This window comes from Artibeus jamaicensis, unplaced genomic scaffold, assembly GCF_021234435.1.
Source record: "Artibeus jamaicensis isolate MK-2021 breed Jamaican fruit bat unplaced genomic scaffold, CSHL_Jam_final contig_1410, whole genome shotgun sequence".
Classification (NCBI taxonomy): Eukaryota; Metazoa; Chordata; class Mammalia; order Chiroptera; family Phyllostomidae; genus Artibeus; species Artibeus jamaicensis.
The window spans coordinates 484,489-509,613 of NW_026521281.1; the positions used below are offsets into that span (position 1 = coordinate 484,489).

The 25,125-nt window shown below is 37.9% G+C and overlaps 1 protein-coding gene across 17 annotated transcripts in view; it reads right to left on the minus strand.

Annotated features, from left to right (window-relative positions):
- Positions 1 to 25,125, minus strand: part of HUWE1 (HECT, UBA and WWE domain containing E3 ubiquitin protein ligase 1) — a 150,199-nt gene that overhangs the window by 61,003 nt on the left and 64,071 nt on the right. For 14 of the 17 annotated variants that reach the window (XM_037153689.2, XM_053667505.1, XM_037153687.2 and 11 more), the window contains 10 exons: positions 19,738 to 19,844; positions 19,240 to 19,417; positions 18,265 to 18,356; positions 17,188 to 17,399; positions 11,368 to 11,437; positions 10,211 to 10,387; positions 6,163 to 6,408; positions 4,881 to 5,014; positions 4,056 to 4,150; positions 1,484 to 1,675 (listed from right to left, as the gene is read on the minus strand). In XM_037153689.2, the coding sequence (XP_037009584.2) occupies positions 1,484 to 1,675; positions 4,056 to 4,150; positions 4,881 to 5,014; positions 6,163 to 6,408; positions 10,211 to 10,387; positions 11,368 to 11,437; positions 17,188 to 17,399; positions 18,265 to 18,356; positions 19,240 to 19,417; positions 19,738 to 19,844 (1,503 nt within the window). The remainder of the gene's footprint in view (positions 1 to 1,483; positions 1,676 to 4,055; positions 4,151 to 4,880; positions 5,015 to 6,162; positions 6,409 to 10,210; positions 10,388 to 11,367; positions 11,438 to 17,187; positions 17,400 to 18,264; positions 18,357 to 19,239; positions 19,418 to 19,737; positions 19,845 to 25,125) is intronic. The other 3 variants (XM_037153692.2, XM_037153699.2, XM_037153693.2) reach the window with 2 other exon arrangements.

Genomic DNA, 25,125 nt, shown 5'->3' on the forward strand with positions numbered 1-25,125 from the left:
AATCAGAATTGTACCTATGTTTTGCCAGATCAGCAAAATATGTATTTTTGGTGTGCTGCAGAATTTTAGTAATTAGATTATATGTGCCATAAGATGAAAAATGTTGAAAATTGCTATTATACATTGCTGAACCCCCCAAAAGCAGATTCCAAATAAACATGTAAAAGGAAATGTACAGAAAAAAGAAAATAGGGCTAAACACAGTGATTCAAAGGTAGTCAGCAAGGACAGCAACCACAAAGAAACAGACACCAAAAGCATGAGCTGGACCTACCCAGAAACCCCAAAATGTTCCAAAGTCACAGTAGTCTAAGAGGTTTAACAAAGAAAGGGGAGATAAACATGAGCCATCTTCTGGGTCTATTTTCCTTTGATTTGGGTTAGTAGTGGTAGACTTTCAAATTAAAACAAAAGTGGAATTAAACAAATTAGAACAGAATGTAAAATTTGAAGGTTTTTTAAGATAATAAATGGAAATGCCAAAGGCCATTTTCTGCTTGCTTTTGGGCAGAGCTCCAGATTCCCAGGAGTTACATCTTCACTTTCCTGTACATTAAGGTGTCAGAAACTGGCAAATATTGAGGAACATAAATAGACCCCACTAAATTAACATTAAGGGGCAAAAGATGGCAAAGAGAAATTAGTATACATCTTTTTTCCCATTAAAATTTTATTTATTTGTTTGTTTATTTATTTATGTTAGAGAGGGGAAGGGAGGGGGAAAGAGAGGGAGAGAAGCATCAATGTGTGGTTGTCTCTTGTGTGCCCCCTACTGGGGACTTGGCCCACAACCCAGGCATGTGTCCTGACTGGGAATCGAAACCTGCAGCCCTTTGTTTTGTAGGCTGGCACTCAATCCACTGAGCCATACCAGGCAGGGCCAGTGTACACCTTTAATGTGGTCTTGTATTATGTTAATGTAATCTCCAGAGTTGCCAAAGTGGTTTTATTAGAACACAAATGAACACTATCACTTGCTATGTTTAAGGAACAGGGAAAGGACAAGGAGACTGCGTGGAACAGCAAGACAGGTAACTGGAAAGCAGGAGAGCTTAATACCACACTAATCAAGAAAAGAGCATTTCAAGAAGGAGGTAGTAGGTCAAGTATTATGCTATAGAGAAATGACAAGTGGACTGAAACATATACAATCAACTTAGCAACAAGGAGGTTGTAGGTACCATTGTAAGACAGTGGAACTGGTGGAAGCAGAAGCCATTTGCAGTTGAACAATGAATAGAAGGAAGGGAATTAAATAGGGAGGGAGTAGGTTCAGCTAGTGATTCTCTTATCTCTGTATCCCTAGCAGTTAGTACAGAGCCTGTTGCACAGTGTACACTCAATAAAGTACACCTAAAAATGAGCCACCAAAGCTTTCAACTTCCAGAAAGGAAACTACAATGCCATACCAACTCAATTTGTTTCAGGATTGGTCAAGGGTCTGAAAGCCAGAAAAGGGAGCAGCAAAAAGATAGTCACTCACCTGACAATAAAGGCTTGATTTGCTTAATTCTGGCAGCCATGGCAGGTGTAATTTTAGATTTGCCCTTAGAGTCTGAAGCGGTAGGTTCATCTGTCTCCATAGGAGCCAATGTGTCACCATCAAGGCCGATGCCTTCCAACAAGCCCTGGGTAGAAGCATCCATACTTCCAGCTGCTGCATCCTGTTCCCCATCTGTAGAATGAGAGGGGAATAGTAAGACCATGTTGAGCCAGCACTTAACCTAGAACCATTCCTTTTGCTGAAGAGTCCCAAGGAAAGCTACCTATGGTGCGCGTTACTCTTTAAATGTCCATGACTCTCTAAATCTAAAAACAAAACAAAAAAAGCCCCAAACAAAAAATCCAAACTGTACAGATATGCTCTTCTCCTTGGAGCCCTTTATAGCTAATGCTGATACTTTTCAATGAGAGTTTGTGAACAGCTTTAACCCAGGACAACTTTGGAAGACTGCAGGGCACTGTAGGACCCAGGGGGTACCATTCACATAGACTACAATGTGCATGGTGCCCCCGTACTGTCAAGGAACATGCCTTCCTAGAATTTTATAGCTTGTTAGCAAACTCAGATTGGACATCATAGGTTATACCACTGTAGAAATACATTTCCTAAACCCTAGCATTTAGGACTTTTATATATAAATGTGAGATATGTATCACTGTTTGGTGTGTGTGCTCTTAGATGTAAGAACTGGCTTTAGGCACACTTTATAAAACACATCACCTAATTTTCTGGAAAACCTATGTGCAAATGGAGTCATCTTTGTTAAGTGTATGAAAAGACACTGCTGGGGAAAGATGTATCTGGACTGTTAGGCGAGGCAATTCTTTGACAGTGAGTCTAATTTTGTTCTAAGTTCTTAGTAAATTATTTTCTTTGAGTTAAATTTGCTATATTTTGACTAAATTTGATATTTGAATTTTTGGTTTGGTCCATTTTCTCCAAAATTAAACTTGTCAGAGGTGTGATGTATTTTATTAATTCTCTTCCGTCTCCCATACTGTCACATCAGTCCTTATTTGTTGTCTCACAAGTTATGTCTGCTTTCTTATTAATTCTACCATTAGTATAATTTCAATACCATTTTAGGCATATCTGATAGGTTTTTATACATAAAATTACCTCATTTTAATAGTTTTTCAAAGGTATTTCCTTCTCAATGCAGACTACAGGAGGAAAAACAACTTTCTAAAAAAGCTGCTTTTATTAATTTTAGCTTTGTTACAGGGTCAGAAAATTCTGAGTAATTTTTGCTTTTTGAAATTTGGAACTTTAATCGTGCTAAAATATAAAAGCTATGTTCTAAAGCAGCACTATTCAACAGAAATAAAATGTGAGCCACATATATTTTAAATTTTCTATTATCCACATTAAAATGTAAAAATAAACAGGTATACTTTTACAATATACTGTTTAATCCATTATAATGAAAACTGTTACTTCAACATGCAATCAAACGTAATTAAGATTTACTAAATATTTTAAAAGGTATCTATTTTATACTTCATAGAACATCTTAATCAAGACATTAAATTTTTATCAAAATAATTCATCTATGTTTATATTTCATACAATTTAGTTGAAAAAAGATTCACATACCTAAGTTGTTCCAAACATACTTAAAAGTCTTCCAACAACTGGGTAATAGCTGTTATATTTAAATTAATAAAAATTAAAAATTCAGTTTTCTCCACCCAACCTATGACTTCATGTTAACTACTTCTGCTACAAAATTATTTCCAACTAAGGTCATATTCTAAGGTGCTGGGGGAGCACATTTCGACTAACACCTTCCCTTTAACAAGAGGAAAGAAAAAAGAGAGAGGGAAACAGAAAGTGAGAAAGGAAAGGAAAAATGAGGGTGGGAGAGAGTAAAGGAGGAAGAAAAAGCTCAGTTTTTTAGTTGTCTTAGCCACATTAAAGGATTCAATAGTCACACATGGCTAGTGGCTACCATATTGGACAGTGAGGTTCTAAAATGTTCCACGGCCACTTAAAACAATTATTTACCATTTTTAACTTATAAAATTAAACTCCTGAAAAATAAGGATATAAAAAAATTAAAATTCCATCATACCCTTTGATACAGTAATTTCAAGGAATTAATCTTAGACTTGCATAAAACTACGTATGTGATGCTCATTTCTCAAAATACACATTAGAAACTTAACAGGGAATAATTAATTCATTGTACCTTTACATGGCACTTAATTTTAGTGAAATGAGATCTACAAAGTATTATTTCTAAGATATTACAACTATGTTAATAAAATAAAATACACCCTCAGGGTTAAAGATTAGTCAGACACTTCCAAAATATTGGTTTTTATGGCATAAATATGGATGATTTCTACATCTTCTAATTCTTACTATTGTGTGTATATATTTTTACACAAAAAAAATGACCAAAAAGTTCAATTTAAAAATAATTAAAAATCAATGAAAGGAAAAAAATTGAGGACCATAGATGACAGACAGCCAATTTTCATAAGGGACCTAATAAAGACAGATAGAACTTAAGAGAATGACTGAGATTTTAGTTTCTTGGAGTTACCTGATCTTTTTCCGCCCTGGGTCGTACCTGCCTTCTCATCCTTCGGAACCAGTTTCTGCATGTCCGCCTGGCCAAATTCACACCCAGATGGTAGGCTGCAACAAGAGAAACAGTGAGCCAAAAAACCTGGATAGCTCATCTCTTATGTTGTGCTTGGACTCTAACCTGCTTGGCTGTCACTATCCCTTCCTATAGCAGGTAAGTTAACCTAATAAAACACCTGCAATGATCGAATTCCTGAGGTAGTACTCATCAAGGTTTCCAACTCAACTTTTTAAACCTAGCTAACTACAGGGCCAAACTTTAAAAACCCACCATGTTGACACACCATAATTGGGATATCGAATCAAAGATGACTTTCATAATCAAGTCCCTAGGCTGGTAAGTGGGAAGGACAATGCTATGGATTGAATGTTTGTGCCCCGCCCTCAAAATTTGTATGTGAAATCCTAATGCCTGACTTGATGGTGTTAATAGGGAAGGCCTCTGGGAGGTGCTTAAGTCATGAGAGTGGAGCCCTTACAAATGGGACTACAGTCTTTAGTCCCTTCTGCCATGTGAGGATACAAGTCTGTGAACTGGAAGAGGGCCCTCATCTAACCATGCCGGCACCATGACCTCAGACTTCCAGGCTCCGGAACACTGAGCAATAAATTTCTGCTGTTGATAAGAACCCAGTCTATGGTTATTTTGTTATAGCAAAATGGACTAACACAAGGAAGCCTCCCTTCTATTCTTAACTAAAGCCAATATTCCACAGTCATTCAGCTTAGTTTTTCTGTTAGGAAAGAAAACAGGTAACAAAAGAGATGATCATTCCCTTACCTGTTTGGGGTACACAGGGAGAGGAGGACAGTGCTTTCCCACACCAGGGAACAGTATAGCTGGCTCAGCTTGCTCAGAACACTCAGACCCAACTGAGAGCCCCACTGGTTTACGGAGATGGAACGAATTTCACTCTACAACCAAAGTTAAAAAAAGTTAATCTTTGGAATGTCCTTTGAATAATTATATTCAGAAACAACTTTCAGCTGTTTAAAAATGATAGGGATTTTATTTCCCTTCTGTGTTCTTTTTACAGTTGTCTATTTCATCAAAACTTCCATTTAAGATCACAGTTCCACAAGGTATTCTCTTACAATATTTATAATCTGCCTCTAACATCTCTTCTCATTAGTTTTTGTAAAGTGAAAGACAGTCATTGGCAACTCTGTTCTAAATCACAGAAATAATTTTGTAGATTTATTGACAGCTTTCTAAGTTTTTTTGGTGGTAGGCATGCTATTTCCCTATTTCAATAAACATTTAGATTGCTTTAATTCCTTGAATTAAACACTTCATTTTAACTTTATTCTCATTTAATAAAAAGGTAATAAATAAGCTTTATCAAGTAGGACTATTTTCTAAATAGTTTATAACTGCCTTTCATTTGATTTGATTCAATGAATATACTCCTGCTCAATAGCATAAAACAGGACTGCTAAAATATTATATACCATTAATCTTTAGAACGGATTACTTAGGAGTAAAAGCAGTAAAACCGTGAGCACACAAATAAACCCACCTTTTGGAACCAAAAAGAGGAATCTCACAAGGACTGCAGGCACAGAGCCTGACACTTAGGAATTCTTTAGTAGTCTGTTAATTACCACTGACTTAAATGTTCTTTAGTCAAACTTCCTTCCTGCCATCTCATTACCAGGCCTTCATGCATTTGTAGAAGAAAGGTTAGGAATAACCCAAATAAGCACTCAACTGAGTCCTGACTGCTAAAAAGGTTAACTATATATCTCAGTTGGCCTATATGAATGCTACATACATACGTTATTAATACCAACCACTTTCACTCTGAAGAAGGTCCAGATCACAAAACAAATTATATGATCACTCAACTTCTAACTAAAAAACAAATACTTAGGGAAAGTGAAACTAGACAGCAATTTGAAGCATAAATGTAAGTCACCCATAGGAAAAAAAACTCCCCCTAGAGCTGTTCTTTCAGCACTTAGCCCAGGTAGAATTGTTGCATACAATAAGATGCCAGGTATATGCCCTAGGTATTGCACTGGCTTTAAACCAACATGTTCACCCATAAGATAATTCTTACCTGTCCAACTCTGCAAGTATGAACAAACATCATGATGTAGGCATGGGCAGCAGTGAGTGCATGTAGTAGAGGGGTAGCCTGAGCTGAGAGGGTAGCATCAGCAACGTTGCCAGCACAAGCCAGTTCTCGCAACAGCACCGAGCCCCCAGGAGATTCAATTGGGCGGTGTAGAGGCTCCAAAGAGGAGAGAATGGAGTCCAACTGAAGGAGACCCTCCTGAAGGACTTTGGGTTCATGTGACAGTGTCTGAAATAAGAATAATTAAATCATTAATGTACAATGAACTTCATATTCATCATGCCTTTGACAGTCACAATAGAAGCAGATGACAAATCTCACAATTTCAGACTTGGTCATGGTCTCTTGGTAAATGATGGAGTCAAAATCTGAATGCAGGTATAACATACCTCAACATCTCTTTCTAAAGCAACATATTATTTTTCTCAAATGACAAGCTTTTAAATGAGGTGAGCCAATCATATTTAAAAGCTTGTGATGGTCAAATTGGAATACTGTCATAGCTGGGACTCCATCTCATAAGGTGAATTCCAAACTCTGCTCAACAGGGAGCAATATAAGTGAGGTTCCAAAACATGGAAGTAAACCACTATTACAAATGTTCCTTTTTTTCCCCACAATAAGAGAGACAGTCCTAGCACAGGCATTAGCTGATCAATTTATTTGTTTTATGAGATGACTCAAGGATTACATGGCCCTTGTAATTTCTTCTTGAGTTCTATAGCTTGCCATTCAAAGATGTGAGAACTTATGTGTCTTTCCTATGGCTTTAAATAAATCTATGCACTCCCACATAGTATCTGAGAAGTAGGATAAACATTGAGCAGCTTTCCTACTCTTGGTTATACAATAGCACTTAATTAAATATTCACAAAAAGTAAAGCAAAATGAAACATTAAATGTAGACGTCATAATAATGGATCTTTCCATAATTTTTATGGAATATAAAGCAGAAATTACTGCACAACTCAGCTAATAGAGCTTCATAGATTTAATGCAATCCCTATAAAAATCCCAATGGTGTTTTTTAAAAGAAATAGGAAAATCTCTTTTTAAATTCCTATACGAATCTTAAGGGACTCTAAATGAGGCATAACTCTCTTGAAAAAAAAAAAAAAGAAAAAAAAAGAAACAAAGTTGGAGGTTTCACGCATCCTGACTTTCAAACTTACCGCCACAGAGCTACGGTAATTAAAAGTGTGCTATTGACATGAAGACAGACATCAAGACCAGTGGAATAGAAAAGAAAGCACATAATGAACCCTCATGTATATGGTCAAATGATTTCTGACAAGGGTGCAACAGGGAAAGGACAATGTGTTCAACAGTGTTGGGAAAACTGGATATCGACAGGCAAAACAATGAAGTTGGACCTTACTTTACACTATATGAGAAAATTAACTCAAAATAGATCAAAGACCTGAACTTAAGAGCTAAAACCATAAAACACCTAGAAAAAGCTGTAGGGTAGGTAAAAACAGCACACTACTGGCTTTGGCAATGATTTCTTAGACACAACACCAAAAGTACAGGCAACAAAAGCAAAGCAAAACAAAACAAAACCAAACCCCCAAACAAACAAAAACCAAAAAGATAAGCTGAAGTTCTTCAAAATCAAAACCTTTTGTATGCCAAATTAAACTATCAATAGAGTGAACAGGTAACCTACAGAATGAGAGAAAATATTTGCAAATCATTTCTCTAATAAGGAACTAATATTAAAAAACTACAATTCAACAACAAAAACCAGCCCCATTAAATAATGGAAAAAGGACCTAAACAGACATTATTTCTCTAAAGAAGATATTCAGCCAATAAGCAAATGAAAAGATACTCAACATCATTACAGAGAAACAAGTCAAAACCATGAGATCTCATTTCACACACTCTGGTTTGGCTACTATCAAAAGCCCAGAAAATAGTTAAGTACTGGTGAGGATGTAAACAAATCAGGATCCTTGTGCATTGCTGGTTGAAATGTGAAATGTGGTACTACTTTGGAAAACAGTATATATAGTTCCTCGAAAAATTAAAACCAAAAGTACCATATAATTCAGCAATCCTACTTCTGGGTATATAACCAAAAGAACTGAAAGCAAGGTCTCAAGTATGATCTCACTTTTATATTAAGAAGTCAAACTTACAGAACTAGAGAACAGAATGATAGTTGCCAGGGGCTGGAGGGAAAGGTGGAGATATTGGTCAAAGGATACAAACTTGCAGTTATAAGATGAGTAATTGCTGGGGATCTAATGTACAGCAAGGTGACTATAGTTGATAATAATGTTATTTATTATATACTTCAAATTTGCAAAGAGTAAATCTTAAGCATTCTCACCACACACAAAAGCAGAGTCTTGAAATATTCACAGATTCATGTTCACAGCAGCAGTAATTCCTAGTAACAGCCAAGAGGTGGAAGCAGCCCAAATGTTTATCAATGAATTACTATCCATAAACAAAATGTGACTTATACAAGAATGAAGTAGCTATCATAAAAAAGGCAACGAACAACAAATGTTGGAGAGGTTGTGGGGAAAAAGGGACCTTAGTTCACTGTTGGTGGGATTGCAAACTGGTACAACCATTATGGAAAACAGTATGGAATTTTCTCAGAAAAATAAAAATCAACCTGCCTTTTGACCCAGCAATTCCACTGCTAGGATTATATCCTAAGAATCCTAAAACATCCATTTCAAAGAACCTATGCACCACAATGTTCATAGCAGCACAATTTACAATAGCCAAGAGTTAGGAGCAACCTAGATGCCTGTCAATAAATGAATGGATCAAAAAATTGTGGTACATATACACAATGGAATTCTATGCAGCAGAGAGAAAGAAGGAGCTACTACCCTTTGCAACAACATGGATGGAACCGGAGAGCATTATGCTGAGTGAAATAGGCCAGGTGTTGAAAGACAAATACCCTATGATCTCTCCTTTAACAGGAAACTAAACAACAAAACAAACAAGCAAGCAGAATAAAAACAGAGACACTGAAATAGAGAACAGGGGGGCAGTGACCAGAGGGGAGGGAATTTAAGGGGAAAAAAGGGGGAGGGATTTGGAGGAACAAGTATGAAAGACACAGGGATAAGAACTAAGGGAGGTGGAAATGGGAGGGAGGTGGGGAGCACAGAGCGGGGTGGGCTGGGATGGGAGAAATAGACAGAAAACTGTACTTGAAAAATAAATAAAATTAAAAAAAAAGAATGAAGTAAATTCAGCCTTCAAAAGGAAGGAAATTATGACATATGCTACAGTGTGGGTGAATCTTAAGAGACATTATGCTAAGCAACATTAGCCAACCACAGAAGCACAAATACCTCACGAAGTACATTTTAAATGAGGTACCCAGAACAGTCTAATTCATAGACACAGAAAATAGAATGGTGGTTATCAGGAGCTGGGAGTGGGGAGAGGGAGATGGGGAGTTCTTAATGAGTACAGAATTTCAGTTTTCCAAGATGAAAGGAGTTCTGTAGATGGGTTGCACAACAATGTTAATATACTTAACACTACTCGTAAAAATAGTTGAATTGGTAAATAGCATGTTACATGTAGTTTTCCATTTTAAAAATAAATAAACGAACCTCACATTTTGGCAAAATTTGAGCAATAAACTACAGGTCGATTATGCTTAAAACTCATGACTATCAGGTTTGAAAAAGGAAAAGGAAAAGGCTAAACAATACTAGATTGTGTGAAAAGCATCTACGGCAAAGGATGACATGCTAATTAAGCCCAGCTCCAAAGCTTTCTTCGAGATGGTCCCTTCCCCAAAACCCAAATGTTAGAACTATATACCAAACTCCAGGAACAAGTAACAAACACTTCAACTTTTCAATGAGAAATAATGTGGCACAGTATTCATCGGTCATGAAATTTACTTGTAGTACCATAACTACAAATTTCGTGATTATTTTTTAGTTGAAGGTAAAGGGAAACCATAGTAGTAACATACAGGTGAAAGTATTGCAATAGATTTCAAAAAAGAAATGAAAATGTTCAGCCAGATGCTTCTTACCAATATGGATTTGCAGACACCTGCAACAGCCTGACAGGCTGCAGATGTGGGAAAGTCAATGGGCAGATTGGGAAGACCCAAAATGGTAACTAAAGGCAAGAGTCCTTTCTGATTCACAAATTCCTGGCAGTGGTCATCTGTTGTATTGTTGCTTAGAATAGATTCCACAAATTTCATCTAGGTAAGAAAACATTTAAAAATAGTTAGAGTCCAACACTTGGAACTAAAAGACCAGGACAGATATAGCCCTGTAGTCACAGAATCGGTACTTTCTAGAATACCAAAACTTCAGGTAAACAGGGAGAGATCTATATAGACATTCAGAAAATAAACATTCAGAAAATAAACAATAATTATAACTCCTTCCCAATCTCCCTTTCAGCCACACATCAAGTCATATAATTTGAGGGCACAGAGAGGTTAAATGACCTGCTCAGGGCTACACAATGGCAGAATCAAGTCTAATTTCTTAATTTCCTCACCTAGCACTCCTTGCACAATAATGTGTTATCTCTCCCCTAAAGCAAACATCATGGATACTTTCCCTCAAATGTGTTCATAATGCAAACTCAGAACTCTAGAAGAAAGATTTGGACCAAATAAAGTATTTTGTAAGTGCAAGAAAGTAAAATGTGGACAACAACAACATGGGCATAAGAAAAACCATCTCTGGAAGTCTTGGAAGTGCTTAATGGGCTAGAACAAATGCTAAGTGGGCTTCCCCTTAGAAGTAAACAATTCTGGGAAAATTCAAATGCTTCACTTTTCCTGTGAGACACACAGGAAGTTAAAAGAAAAGGCCACATTAATTTTTTAAAAAGAAGTTAACAAAAAAAAAAAAGGCAAGTAACAGTGAAAAATATATATGGACACATTCAAAGAACATAATACTGAACTGGCCCAACAAATCCCATTCTTCCTGTTTGGATTCCAACAGAGAATAGCACAACCAATGGAAAATTGGGTATATCCAAAAAAAGGGGAGCACTAGCAAATTTTTGGCAAACCAGTCTCAGAAAATAAGGGCTGTACATCTTTCCCTGCTTCTCTGCATGTTAAGGGCCCTAGTTAAAATAAAAACACAGAAATCACTGGACTATTTAATAACATCACACATTTCCCAGAAAAATCACAAACCTTTACTCATTTGGCCCTACCATAAATCTTACCACATTAAGGATGTAATCCATGAGGGGAATAGGAATACGTTCCTCTGTACCAACAACCCTATTAAAGGAGAAAAAGTGAGTTACACAAAAATCCACAATATCAATGCAAGAGAACAAAATGAGGGAAGGGAAACAGCATGAAATTCTAGACACTTTTCTACATAAGACTTACAGCCTCTAGTATACATATTACCTATTTTTAAGGCAAACTACCATAGGAGGAATTTATCAATGTGAAAATATTAAAAATAAGCAAGTTCAAGTAAGAGAGTATTTAAACATTTGCTTGAAGGAGCAACTGTATTTTGCTGTGCATAATGCGCACTTTTGCCCAAAATTTTGAGGGAAAAATAAGGATGCACATTATACATGGGCAGTACTAATTCTGTATCTATATAAATGTTTTTAATTCTTTTATTTATGCTTATGTGCTAGAAGTGTAACTCTAGAAAGCAGTAATGAGATTCATATGCAAAATAATACCCCAGATTACGATAATCGGTTTTGTTTCTAAATATATATAAATAAAATAATTGAATTAAAAAATTAAAATGAAAGATATTCCTGAAAGTTTGAGCCAAAAACATGGTGGTGCATTTTACATGGGAGTGCATTATATATGGCAAAATACGGTAGATAAAGAAACAAATTCATAAATGTCTTACCATGTTCTTGCATCAGGTTTGAAGTTAGAGAATAGGAAATGGAATTTTATTTTTCTTGAAATCCCATGCTTAGATTGACAAACTGTTCAGAACAGTCAAAGTTGGTCAAAGATGAAGCCAACACCCCAGGTTTCCTTCCCTGACAATCAGTGCTATTGTCACAACAGTCCCTGAACTATCCAAAAATTGTGATCAGGCCTTTTGTTTCAGATGCGTCAAAGCTGCACTGCAGATGAAAAGGCTGCAATAATGCCGCAACCACAGAAAATGCAGCCTTTACCACAATAGCTATATCTTAGCATTTATAAGAAATAAACAAAGGGGAAAAAACCACAATCTATCTCAAAGATAAACCCTAGAGGTAGGGACAAAACTTGAGTCAAATAAGGAGCACTTTGGCTATATATGCCCTTGGAAGAGATTTTGGGGGAAAAACGAGAGATGGAACAAGGGTGAAGTAGTTGGAGAGAGAACCAGAAAAGTTGGCAAGAAGCTAGTAGTTCTCGCCTCTGAACAAGATAAAATGTGAATACAGGTTTGCCAGGCACAAAGACATTTGGCAGCAAAATCTAAACTAAACTATGCAAAAAGAGTGGAAAGGCATCACAAATGACTCCACTGATGAAATATCCAGAGGTAGGGTTTGGGTAGGATGTTATGAACTTGCTCAGTGAAGAATTTGAGAAGGAATTTTGTACAAAGGGAGAAGCCAAAAGCCAGGGGTGAAAGGATTCCATGGGAAAACTGCAAACCTTTCTTTAAGTTCCCCCTGCAGAACCACTGTAGTATTCCCTACTTACACCAATGTATCTACCCAAGCTGGGTTGCACCTGTTTGGAAAGAAACTAAATCCATCTCCACAGGTAAGAGGCAAGAAGTGTGATTTTAGCCTATTAAGACATCTGCCCCTTTGCTGAAGCCATATATAACGGCAAAGAGCCAAAGCATCACCATGAAATAGAACCCAGCTACTTCTTCATTTACTAAATGGAAGTCAGAGAGGAGGACAAGAGAGAAATCAAACCAACAGTTTTTAATCCAACTCCAGGAACAAATTTGTTCAGATACCAGTTGCCTTCCTACCCTCAACTTTCGGCTTCCAGGCTCGGAATGTCATATAGGAATAGTAAAAATGATGCGCTCTCTCCAGCAGAAATCCCCCTACCAACTGGCTTTAAGAAAACTCATTCTAATCTTAACTTTGCATGAAACTGACTCACAGCCTTTTTGAAATGATACAAGACTGCATTCCCAAGATGAACAAAACACTTTACCTTAACTGTCAAATTAAACTTCCTGTTATTTACCTCTCTCCAAAACATGTACACATTCCCAAACTCAATTTTACTCTGGCCAGTTTTACATGTGTATTTTTGGTGCTGACGCCCTTAATCAGAAGTCAAGGAGGATTCCAGTTGAATGTCATAATATAGTATATAATACAACTGACCTCATGCGGTTCTTGAGGGGGTGAACAGGGGAACTAGGTCTCTTCCAGCTCTTGAGGAAACATAGCTGCCTTGGCAAAGAAGCCCTCCCAGTGGGTCATAATACAGGAAACAACTGCTTCTTCGCATTTGCTGCCTTGAAAGCCTAGACAGCTGCTATTCATGTTCCCAAGACCACCTGGATTTATATAACCTCTACCTCTCAAGTTGTTTGGGGTAAGATTAGAAACTGACCTTTTACAAACAAACAAATAAATAGACAAAAAACCCAACGACATATTATACCAATTAAAACCCCTGGTTACTTACTGGCAAGTATATTCATTCCTAGCAATATCAGTTTTGCTGAGCTCAAAAGATTTAGAAGGCAGAAGAGGCCAAAGGACAAGTATTCAGAACCATTTGTGGTGAATGCCTCGAAATGTATTGAACAGAACTGTACGCATGGGGGCGGATACAGTAGTGCCTAAATCTCCTTATTCCAGATCTCTAGCAAAAAAACACATGTCTCAAAGTCCAATACAAATATCATTTCCAAATATTAGCTGCAGATTTTGGGAAAAAACAGGAACAAGAACAATGTCTTAGCCTGGGGAAAAAGGGAAACTCAGAAGTTGACAGGAGAATGGATAAACACTGTAGCATATTCATATAATAATAGAATACTAATCAACAAAAAGGATGCTCATAGATGCAACAACATGAACCTCAAAAACATAATGAGCAACAGAAACCAGGTAAACAAAGCAGACATCAGATGATACACATGTAAGACTCCATTTATCCTATTTAAATGATCTTCTGGTATAGGCTAACTTATTTTATGATGATAGAAACAAAATTAGTTTCCTCATTTTAGGGTGGGCAAAGAGAAAACTTAAAATCTGTGCAGTTGCTTGTACAGAAATTATACCTAGATAAAGATACCGGAAAAGTGTACTCATATGTATTTAAGGCACTGGAAAACAGACTAAGGCACAGGAGACAGGAATTTGTTTGAGAGTTCCACTGAAGAATTTTGTTTGGGGGCAGGTATAAATAAATAAGACCTTTGGGGAGGGGCTGGCACACATTGCAAATTTTTCCAAGCCTCTTCCTATAGAGGCAGAAAGTGTACAGCAACCTCTATTGTAACTACTGTCTGGGATAACCCATTAATATGTTGCAGCTTTCAAAATGGAGGTTGAGTTTATTAGATAGTCTCTCGCTTTTCCTTACAGCCCTAATAATTCATGTAGTGACCCAACTGAGGCTTCTAAAGGTGGCAGAGGTGGACAAGTATGTATGTATAAACATTTGCGAGACTCTTAGGTATGTTGTATGAATAAGGTAGTGACAAATACCCAAACTGCGCAGAGTATAGAAAAACATCAATATCATGGGATAGCAACTATTAGAGTCCTTTGCAGCTTAGAAGCTACATAAAAGTAACACTATGGTAGAGTATTAATGGTGTGGGTCTAGAGATTTTCCCTATCCCTTCACTCTCATTCATATTTCACTGGGACCAGATCTCTTGGCACTCAAGACTCAGGAAAATCATTAATCTAATGCTCTTGGTTCATTTCATCAACACACTAAATAAACATTTATTAACTGATTACTGACTACACACAAAGTGATTGAGATACTCTGTTGAATGAGACACTGCTCCTACCCTGAAGGAGCATAGAGATTAGTGGGGGAAAACCATTAGAATGTACAAGTAATTTTAACAAAACTGTTGGGAGAATACAAAAGACTGACTACCTATTTGGAGGTAAAAGGAAAAGCTCCTTTTAAGAACAAGGCATTTGAGCTGGCCTCGCAGAATTTGGTAAGTAAAAAAGAAGATAACCAGAGGTGAGGGGGAAGGGAAATAATGGGGGAAAGAAGGGAAACAGCCATCAAAGAACTTGTATACCTGGCCGGTGTAGCTCAGTGGATTGAGCACAGGCCTGGGAACCAAAGTATTGCTGGTTCAATTCCCAGTCAGGGCACATGCCTGGGTTGCGGGCCAGGTCCTCAGTGGGGGCCATATGAGAGGCAACCACACATTGATGTTTCTTTCCCTCTACTTCTCTCTCCCTTCCCCTCTTTCTAAAAATAAATAAATAAAATATTAAAGATTTACAGGAAAAAAAAACCATCTATAAAAGATGTTTTTAAAAGATGTTTTTAAACGTCTATAAAAGACCCATGGACAAAGCCAAAGGGGGTAGGATTGAGGGTGGGAGGTGGGCATGGGTAGGGCAGAGGATAGTGGTGGTGGGAAAATGAAATCAAGTGTATTAGAACAACATAAAAATGATAAAGAGAAGATAATACACTTTAGAGATGGGGGATAAACACAGATAGAACACAGTCACATATGATATCCCCCCAAAATCACAGAGAGTGAAAACATGGGGGGCTTGAGAAAATGCCAATATACCACGAGAGTTTGAAATCTGGGCGTGTTAGATCTAAAGTATCTGTAAGGTATCCAGGTGGAAAAGAAGTTGTATGAAGATGAATGTACACGGCTTGACTGGAAACCAGCACCTGCCCCCACCACGTTTAAGGCTTATAGCAAGGAAAGGGAACCCTATCCCAATGGGCTGGCTGACAGTCAAGGGTATGGCAAGGAAGCACTAAGATTCTGACTCCTTTGCAAATAGTCTTGCTTTCTTTTAGAGTGCCCTCCTTTCCATAAACATTTTAATCAAAACAGAAGATGCTGCTAGAATGAGGGTACAGGTGCCTAACTCAAACAAGGGTAAGATGTCTACTCAACAAAGCAATGTATTTATTAGTCAATGTCTCTCTTCCAACAACAAAAAAACTCACACCAACAGGCTCAATATGACCTAGAGTTCCAATAGGGCAACAATGGTTTTGGAGGCTAGGCCTTTACTCCCACTGTCTATTCGACATAGTCTTCTCTTAAGGCCTAAGCTCAAAGCCATTCATAACCATGCTTAAAATGCTTGTGCTTCTCTCAGAACTATTTACCTATACACCAAAAGAGGACTATTAAATGAATGAATGCATGACTTTCCAGAGACATCACACCCATTTCTAGCAAGAAGGCTATTAAGTTATACCTTCAATAGTCAGGTGGACTATCCACTACCAGCCAGCAGTCTTTAAAGTCCGCCCTCATCTCACTATCTACATAGCCATATTTTGTATGTTCAAAAACCCTCAAATAAATAAAAAATAAGAAAGAAAATCTATTGTGTCTAGTTAAATCATACAGTATATCCCAAAGCCTTCAGATTTATCTGGAACAAACAGTGATCAAACAAAAACTAAGTCCAACCAACAACAAATACGCATAACTCTTAAAGATTTCTTAGGAGACAGGCTTCAAAAATGCAATGTTCCATGTGCTTACTTATAGAAATAATTGAGCAGTCGATGATGTGGAATACTAAATCAACAACAACAAAAAAAAGATAAGACTTCTAAGGAAAGCCCACCAAAGTGATATATTGAATTCTGATTCAATTTCATGAACAGGTTTTAATAAAAACAGCTTACTAAGGTAACCAATACAATTAAATACCAAAGCACAAATGACTCACAAGGGTCAAAGAAAAAACCCTACAGACTCTCAGCGCCACAAGAACCTTATAATGATCTAATCCAACTCCCTCACTTTTACAGAGGAAAACAACACGCCCAAGAGCCCAAGATCACCAGGCTAGTGAACCTATCTTGCAAACACTCACTGCTGATTAGGCTCGGTTTCATTCTGCTGGGAAGAATTAAAGCTCTGCATGGCCTGTACTTCCTCTTCCTCCTCATCCTCACTAGAGGCCTCTTCTGCAGCATGATTAGACCTTGGGGGAGGAGCAGTGGCAGTGCCATCTGCCTTCTGGATTGATGGCTTCTGACAGATGTACTTAGGGTCTCTCCCAAGGTTACAGATTTCTTCAAGTAACTGAAAGGTACAGGAAATAAGATTATTAGTAATTACGGAATGGGAGGGGCAACTAACAATTTTTGGACCACTTTCTGTGTGCTATACACAGAAGTGCCAAAACATTATATGCCTGTTATATGCACTATTCCTGAAATGTAATTTACAAACTAGGGAAGTGAAAGTTTGTGAAGTTAAATTACTTGTTCAGGGTCACATGGCTGTTAAATAACTGACTTATCTGACTCCACGTCCTAATCCATCAAGAACTCATATACTAGTTTCAACGATTCTGATCGGAAACTGGCAGGGCTAGTAAATGTGAAAAAAAAATCAAGAAATAAAGATTAGGAAGGGTAATGTGGTTTGACAAACGAAAGCTAAGCCTTGGCAACTCATTACCGTATTTTTGCCGTGTATAATGCGCACCCATAGTTTTGTATGCATTATACATGGGATTATTATACCCATGGCATGCAGTTATCATACCCATGTATAATGCGCATCCTTATTTTTCCCTCAAAAAAAACTGGGCAAAAAAGTGCACATTATACATGGCAAAAATATGGTAATATCCTATACAGGATGGGGCAAAAGTAGGTTTACAATTGTTTGCATAGAAAACAATGCAATTAATAAATAACAATACGAGAATAAATTGTGTTTTGCATGCTTATAACTATAAATCTACTTTTGCCCCACCTTGTATAAGAAAGCATTACTAAGTGACTTTTTTGAACAGGGGATGGGCAAAGGACCAACCCAAGGACATGGAGAAAATGAGGCAGATGTAGTCTTCTTACAGGCACAGTCTAAGAATCCGAATGACCTCCAATAGGCCAAGCCTTTTTTCTACCCCCCTTACTGCTGTCTCATCACTTCCCACCTTAATGATCGCAGTTGTTGCATCTGTTTTGAGGGTGGGCTGATGCCTCATAAGCTCATCAACAGCACTCCCCAGGTTGGATGCAGTATCCCCTTAAAACAAAACAAAACAAAACAAAAAGAACTGTTAGAAAGACTGAAGAAAATAGAGCTTGAGCTATTTTTCTATGTCAATATAAGAAAGAAAGAAGAAAATGAGCTGGCCTGCTATAATTTCCTAACACTATGCTTTCTCAAATGAATTCACACATACCACAAACAACCAAGTCACTGACTGGAGAGGAGCGCAGAATCGTTATCAGCCTAGCAAACATATTCTACCATAACCATGTATGCTACATTCTCCCCTGGCAATCTCTATCAGGATCTGAACTACTATTGCAGGGTAAAGAGAGAGAAAAGACAGAAGCACAACCATTAACCCCCTGGCTGCCCCAGGAAAGAATGGTAACAGCTACAAAGCAGCTGTAGTGGCAGCTAGAAACTTAAAGCACGCTTTTGAAAACGATTCTTTCTGGAACCCCACCTTCTTTCTGTTCTTCAATGATCTGGTCTCAAGTACACTGAGAAAGAAATCTATTCATTTGTAACCATCTTAGGTACTTGGATATTAGAAGATTACCAAGATCAGCACCTTAGAACTTTATATCTTCTTTTGCTACAGACTAGATAGTAGATCTGGAAATCTACTGCTGCTCTCTAGCACTCATCTCCCATCAATACCATGATGGCAGATTTAATAGTGAACTGTTGAGAAGTATAGACATATTATGAACAGAAACTAAGAATGAAGTATTCCTTTCTATCTGCAGTTCAGTGTATGGTGATAATTCCCATTATGCTTAGCCCACCTAGCCAGAGAAATGATGTGAGGTCAAGGAAGGGCTTCCTTGCCAATTGGTGACTTTTAATTACGTAAAATCTTGGCACAATAGCAAACCAATTATTTATTTTAAGATAAATCCTGGTGACTTACCAAGGGGATCAGAACTCCTCCTCCTCCGCATGGCTGGGAGGTAATCCGGAGAGAGAAGAACTTTGAAGAGACGCTCAAAAGGCTGACACTGTACAAATGACTGAAGACCTCGTGCATTCAAGCAGAGTGCACTGAATACATTTGGGAGGGAACCAAGGACTTCACGGGTAGCAGGAACCTAGAGAGAACATAAAGTGAGTTTGAAGACATCTAAAAGAGTTCAGGTGTAGATGTTAAGAAAACTCTGGCTAGGGATATAACACAGAGAGATAGAAGGGATGTTGACCAGGTTCCAGCTAGTTTCAATACCACATATAGAAGACATGAGATAAGATTTTCATGCCATAAAACTGCTTTTCAAGTATATGTGAGGGGGGGGGAGGAGGGAGGGGAAGGGAAAGGAAGGGAGGGGAGGGGAGGAGAGAGCAGAAAGTAACTGAGATTTCAGGGGAGGGGTATACACAGAATCTTCTTTACAGAACAGCAGAAAAGACTCACATCTTTGATAAGCAGTGCATGCAGCATGACATCTGTCAACCCATTGTCTTGGAGTGAGGAGAGCAGTGATGGTTCTTGAAATACAAACACAGTCACCACTTCAGTAGCTTAAAAAAAAGAAAGAAATATGAGAAATTGATTGTTCACAGGTAAAAGCAAAACTGCAATGCTTAAAAAAAAAACCCAAATCCAGAAACATCCTAATTGCACAATTCACAATTGAAATGCTTGCTCATACCATGAAATGAAAGTTGCTACTACTGCTCCTGAGATTAATCATTGTTAAGAATTTAGTGACTATCCTTAAGATTTTTTAAGAGTAATGTATAGGCATGACAAGTATAGTAAATAATATACTACTAAATACCAGAAATATGCTAATACATTAGATTTCAGGTGTTCTGATCACATTAAAAAAGGTAGCTAAGGTAGCTATGTGAAGAGATATGTTAATTAGCTTGAGTGTAGAATCATTTCACTGTGTAGATCAGATCCACACTGCACACCTTAAATACAATTTTATTTAAAAATATAAAATAATAAAAGGATTTTATAGGTATATTTTTACATAAATAAGTTTATAATTCATGGTTATATAACCTTATCTTTTCCTGTCACTACAACTCATTTAATTTGAATGACCACATACTATTCCACTAAATATATGTATCACTATATATATAAATCAGTACACAATTATGAGAATTGATAAACCAAAAAATAGCCATTTTTGTCAGCTTAAGCAGGAATAACAATCTAAGATGAACTGGGGGTGATTTGCTGGGTGGAAAATGAACATAAACTTGACTGATAAAAATAGACAAAATGTGGGCTGGGTCAGCGTGGGTGGGGAGATTGAGCAAGAGAAGAGCGACAAAACTCATGGACAATAATGTGGTGATTGCTGGGGGCAGGGGAGAGTGGAGGGAAGCAGAGTAGGGTATGGGGGGGTGATAAATGGTGATGGATGGAGCCTTGGCTTGGGATGGTGAACACACAATATACAGATGATGTGTTGAGGAATTGTGCATCTGAACCCTGTATAATTTTGTTAACCAGTGTCACCCCAATAAATTCAATAAAAAGGGAAAAAAAATCACTAAAAAAAAGGAAAACGGATAAAATCTTTTTTTTAAAAGTCTTTTCAACAATTTAAGAATATCATCAGCATTGTTATAACTCTGACCAGCTATAAAGTAGGGTTTCTGCAAGAGAGCATGTAAGTTAAAAGGAAACCAAAGACATTTTCTTGAAGAAGGAAAAAAAAATACTCAAATTTTAAATATGGCCTAACCAAGTGCTGTGAGGGAATACTGAAAAGAATAATAACTAAAAACGTGGTGCAATCTGTGAACTCCAATGGTAAAGAGAAAATAAATTTTCCAACAAAGGAACAAGAAACAGTTCAACATCATTGTTGTCTACAATATGCAATATTAGAAGACAATGGAGAAACGTCAGAAAAATTCTGAAAGGACGTGTAATGTCTTAAGAATTATGCAAAGATGTACTTTTAAAATTAAACAGTGACTCAAAGAGGGAAAGTCTAGGACTACTAAAAAAGAAAAGAAAGGAAATAGTGAGAAAGGAGTGAAGAAAAGACAAGGTCAAGGTCTTATTTTGTCCAGTTTGGGAGAAGACATGGTAAGAAATTTTAAGTTTAGGTGTCAATAAAACAATATGAACACTATAAAAAAGAATAAGAAAATTCATATGAAATTCAGAATATGAAAACACATTAACATAAAATGTAAGACTTTAGGAAAATGAAAAACATTAGAGATCACAAAATCTGTTCAATGTATAAAGTTCTTCCTTTGAGATAAAAAGGCACAGTACCTTAAGGAATCACTCTGCTGAAAACAACTAATAGCTGGATTAAATATTTGAAACATCTTTTAAAATGTGAAGAGCAGACAAAATAAATTGTTGTGAAGATCCAATCTATTTTTAAATGGGAATTCAGAGCTTCAGACTTTTGTCTTTAGGGTAGTTCACTTAACCACGTGACCTTGGTTTTTAAGACTACTTAGGGCACAGCAATAGAACATAAAAGCACAGGGATACCTTCATTGACTAGGAAATCCAGTAGAAAGGGAGTCTGTCTGTATTACAGATGGCAGTACACCGATCACATGTAATGGAGCCTGCTGGAGAGTTGCTGCTTTCCACCCCATAACAGGTCACTCCTAATAAAGGATGGGACTCAGAGTCAACCCAGTTCAAGAGTCGACTGCAGTCATTTTGGTACTGGAGGACACCTCAATAAAGGTATCCCCGTTGTTTGTATTTTTAGACTCCTGGGTGGTAGCTAATGGATTCATTGCTTTTTTTCTGGTCAACACGCTCAAAATAGTTATCACATTCAGGATCATGCCCTATGGAACTTTCCACATTGGGAATACATTGCTGATCAGACCTGGCATGTTATAATTAAAGTCTCTAATGTCTCAACTCATGCTAAGGCCACCACAGAGGAAGCTCATTTTTATGCCATAGCTGATTAACTTGCTCATGCTTTTCAAGTAAGTTCAGATATTACTCCCTGTCCAAGGCTCAATGGGTTCATGAAACCTCCAGCCATCACAGTCTCTGGACCTTTAAAACTTGGGCTTGGCATGGCATCTCCATGCTTCTAGCTCTAGTCCAAACTCAATGTGATCTTTGCACCCTGCCCTGCCATTGGCATAATGACCAACAGGAATCCATACAAAGGGTTGAACGGGCCCCCTCTCTAACTGGTAAAGTCATTTTATTGAGCCACTTTTCCAATCTGCTGGTACAACCTGCTATGCCCTCATAAAAACTGCTACATAAGTTTGCTCTTGGTTTATCCTTCCTATCATGCTACTGCCAACACCACTACTATCAGCCCCACTAAATAAATGTTAGTCCTCTTTGGACTTCCAGGTAACACTGACTTGGACCAGGGTACACATTCTACTGTTCATTCAGTCTGGGCATAAGCCATAAAAACAAGGCATCACTTGGAACTTTCAATTTGTCTTACCATCTGCAGACAGCAGGCCTAATAGAGACACAATGGCCTACTCAAGGATGCTCCCTTAAGCTTACAAAATGGACAATAATCCCCTTACATGGGTCTTTTTTGCCCACTTTCTTAGTGACCCTGAACTCACAACCTTTTAAGTCCCATGACATCCTAACAAAGTGTAACTACAACCTCTATTCCCTTTCCTAGCCATAAAAGGAGACACCTCCCATATAAGAAGACATGAAACCCAAACAGAAACCCTCCTCATTTAAAGACACCTCCACTTTTTGATCCTGGTGCAATCTGTGATAGAGCAGCGCCTATACTGAAAGTAGATAGTAAAATTAGATTCACTGAAAATTGAGGGACCTCACCCTTCCAAATAGACTATTCTGTATGTCACAAGAAAGGTCTCTACCAAAGTCCTTTCTCAATATGACAGTTTTAAAGGTTCACTAATTAGAGGTCTCTCTTTGCATGAAATGGAGGTCTTGGTGCCTGCCTGGTTCCCTGCTTACAACTTTATGGTTCTTCCAAAGAAAAAGGAAGTTCTTAAATTAGTTCCCAGTACCAATATTCTTAAACAGGATGGCAGTTCTGGATCTTCCCTATTACACAGATATTGAATGGGAAGCCACTATAGGATGTGGAATAATAGTGCATGGGCACTTCCAGTTTGAAAAGACCAATAGACCACAGGTCTGAAAATATTATGTTACATTTTGGCTCTGGTTGACCTAGCAATGCCTCATTTGGCTCATGGCTTGGGTCTGGGATTTTACGGCTCCAACTCAATGTCAAACTCCTTGGGTTCCTTTGGCCCATGCTGTGACCTCAATTGTTTGGGGTATTCAATCCATCTACAGTTTCCCCACAAGAAATTACTCTATAACTCCGGAGACAAAAAACAAAAAACAAAAACTGATCTTCAGTCAGTTTTATAATTATTTTGCAAATGCGTGAAACTTTCCATCCAAGTTTTGGAGCTAGGCCAGGATTCCCATCAACCCAGCATCCTCGATGACAATTCCAGCACAACTGATTGCCCAGCCTCAATGAAGACACTCCCAGACATTAGCTGCCTTTATCACTGCTGCCACATCACTCATCACAACTCCACAGCCCCAACAATTGGTTTCCCCTCATCTGACAGTCCCACATTTCACTCTCCATTATCCCACCATCACTACCCACATTTCATATCTTCCTCAACCTGATGGACAATATTTATGTAATAGTAATAAAATGTCACCCGAGCACTAAACCTCCAAGCAATGTTACCAGGTGCCCTAACTCATGCAACCACTAATGCAAATAACTTGCTTCCTTGGAGGTATTCAATATTCATAATGACTACTTGTCATCTTTGCTAGTTAATTTGTCCATAATATCCATGACAGTGTTAGTGTCAGATAGACTAGGAACAGAGAAAAAGTAGATGTGAAGGAATTAAAATGTGGCAGGGCTGAGACAGGAAACAAGAGAGAAGAAAAGGCAGCTGGAAAGTGGACAGGAATATAGTTGGGCATATATAAATAACTTTGGTAGCAGAGCTAGAGGTAGAATTGAGGAAGGATGAGAATTTTTTTCTAAACCTTCATCTGATGACATTTTTTCATTGCTCAGAGAAGAAAGGAGAGACAGAAATATCAATGGGAAAGAAAGCCACTGACTGGCTGCCTTTCTTTCATATGTGCCTGGACTGAGGACCAAACCCATAACCTAGGAATGTGCCCCTACTGGGAATCGAACCTGCAACCTTTTGATTACAGGATGACACTCCAACCAACTGAGCCACAATGGCAAGGGTGGGACAATAATCGTTATTTGGTGGGTTTCTGCATGCAATTGTTGCAGGAAACACCTGGTGCTTCCCTACTGACTTGCTCATCCTAGCCTCTCCAATGAGATTCTTCATTATGATGCTCCCTTCTTGAGACTATTTTGCCCTCACATGTCTGGCCTGATATAATTTGGGCAGTAGAAACTCCACCCTCCAAGCCCTTTGGGCTATTAGTTCTGTCACACAACTCCTGCTCAGAAAGGTCATACACTCTACTATATCAACTACTCCCTTCTAACCCCAACACCCTCACCTGTTTCCTATGACTGTTTAACACCCAAGGCACCCTAGATCTAACTAGGAATCTTTAGCAAGTCTTACCACAAAAGGGAGCAATGGGCTATCTTTTTACCTATTATATTGGGCCTCATCACCATCTATAGTATAATGGGCACAAATTTAGCTATTTTCAATGCTGTAAGAGGCTCTCATAGAGAATACTCAGAAAATGGCACAACTCTTGGTGGTTCACATAAACCACACAGCTCAGGCCATAAAAACCCTTAATGAGGGACAAAGCAATGTAGTTGCTCTGACAGTTGGTAATCAA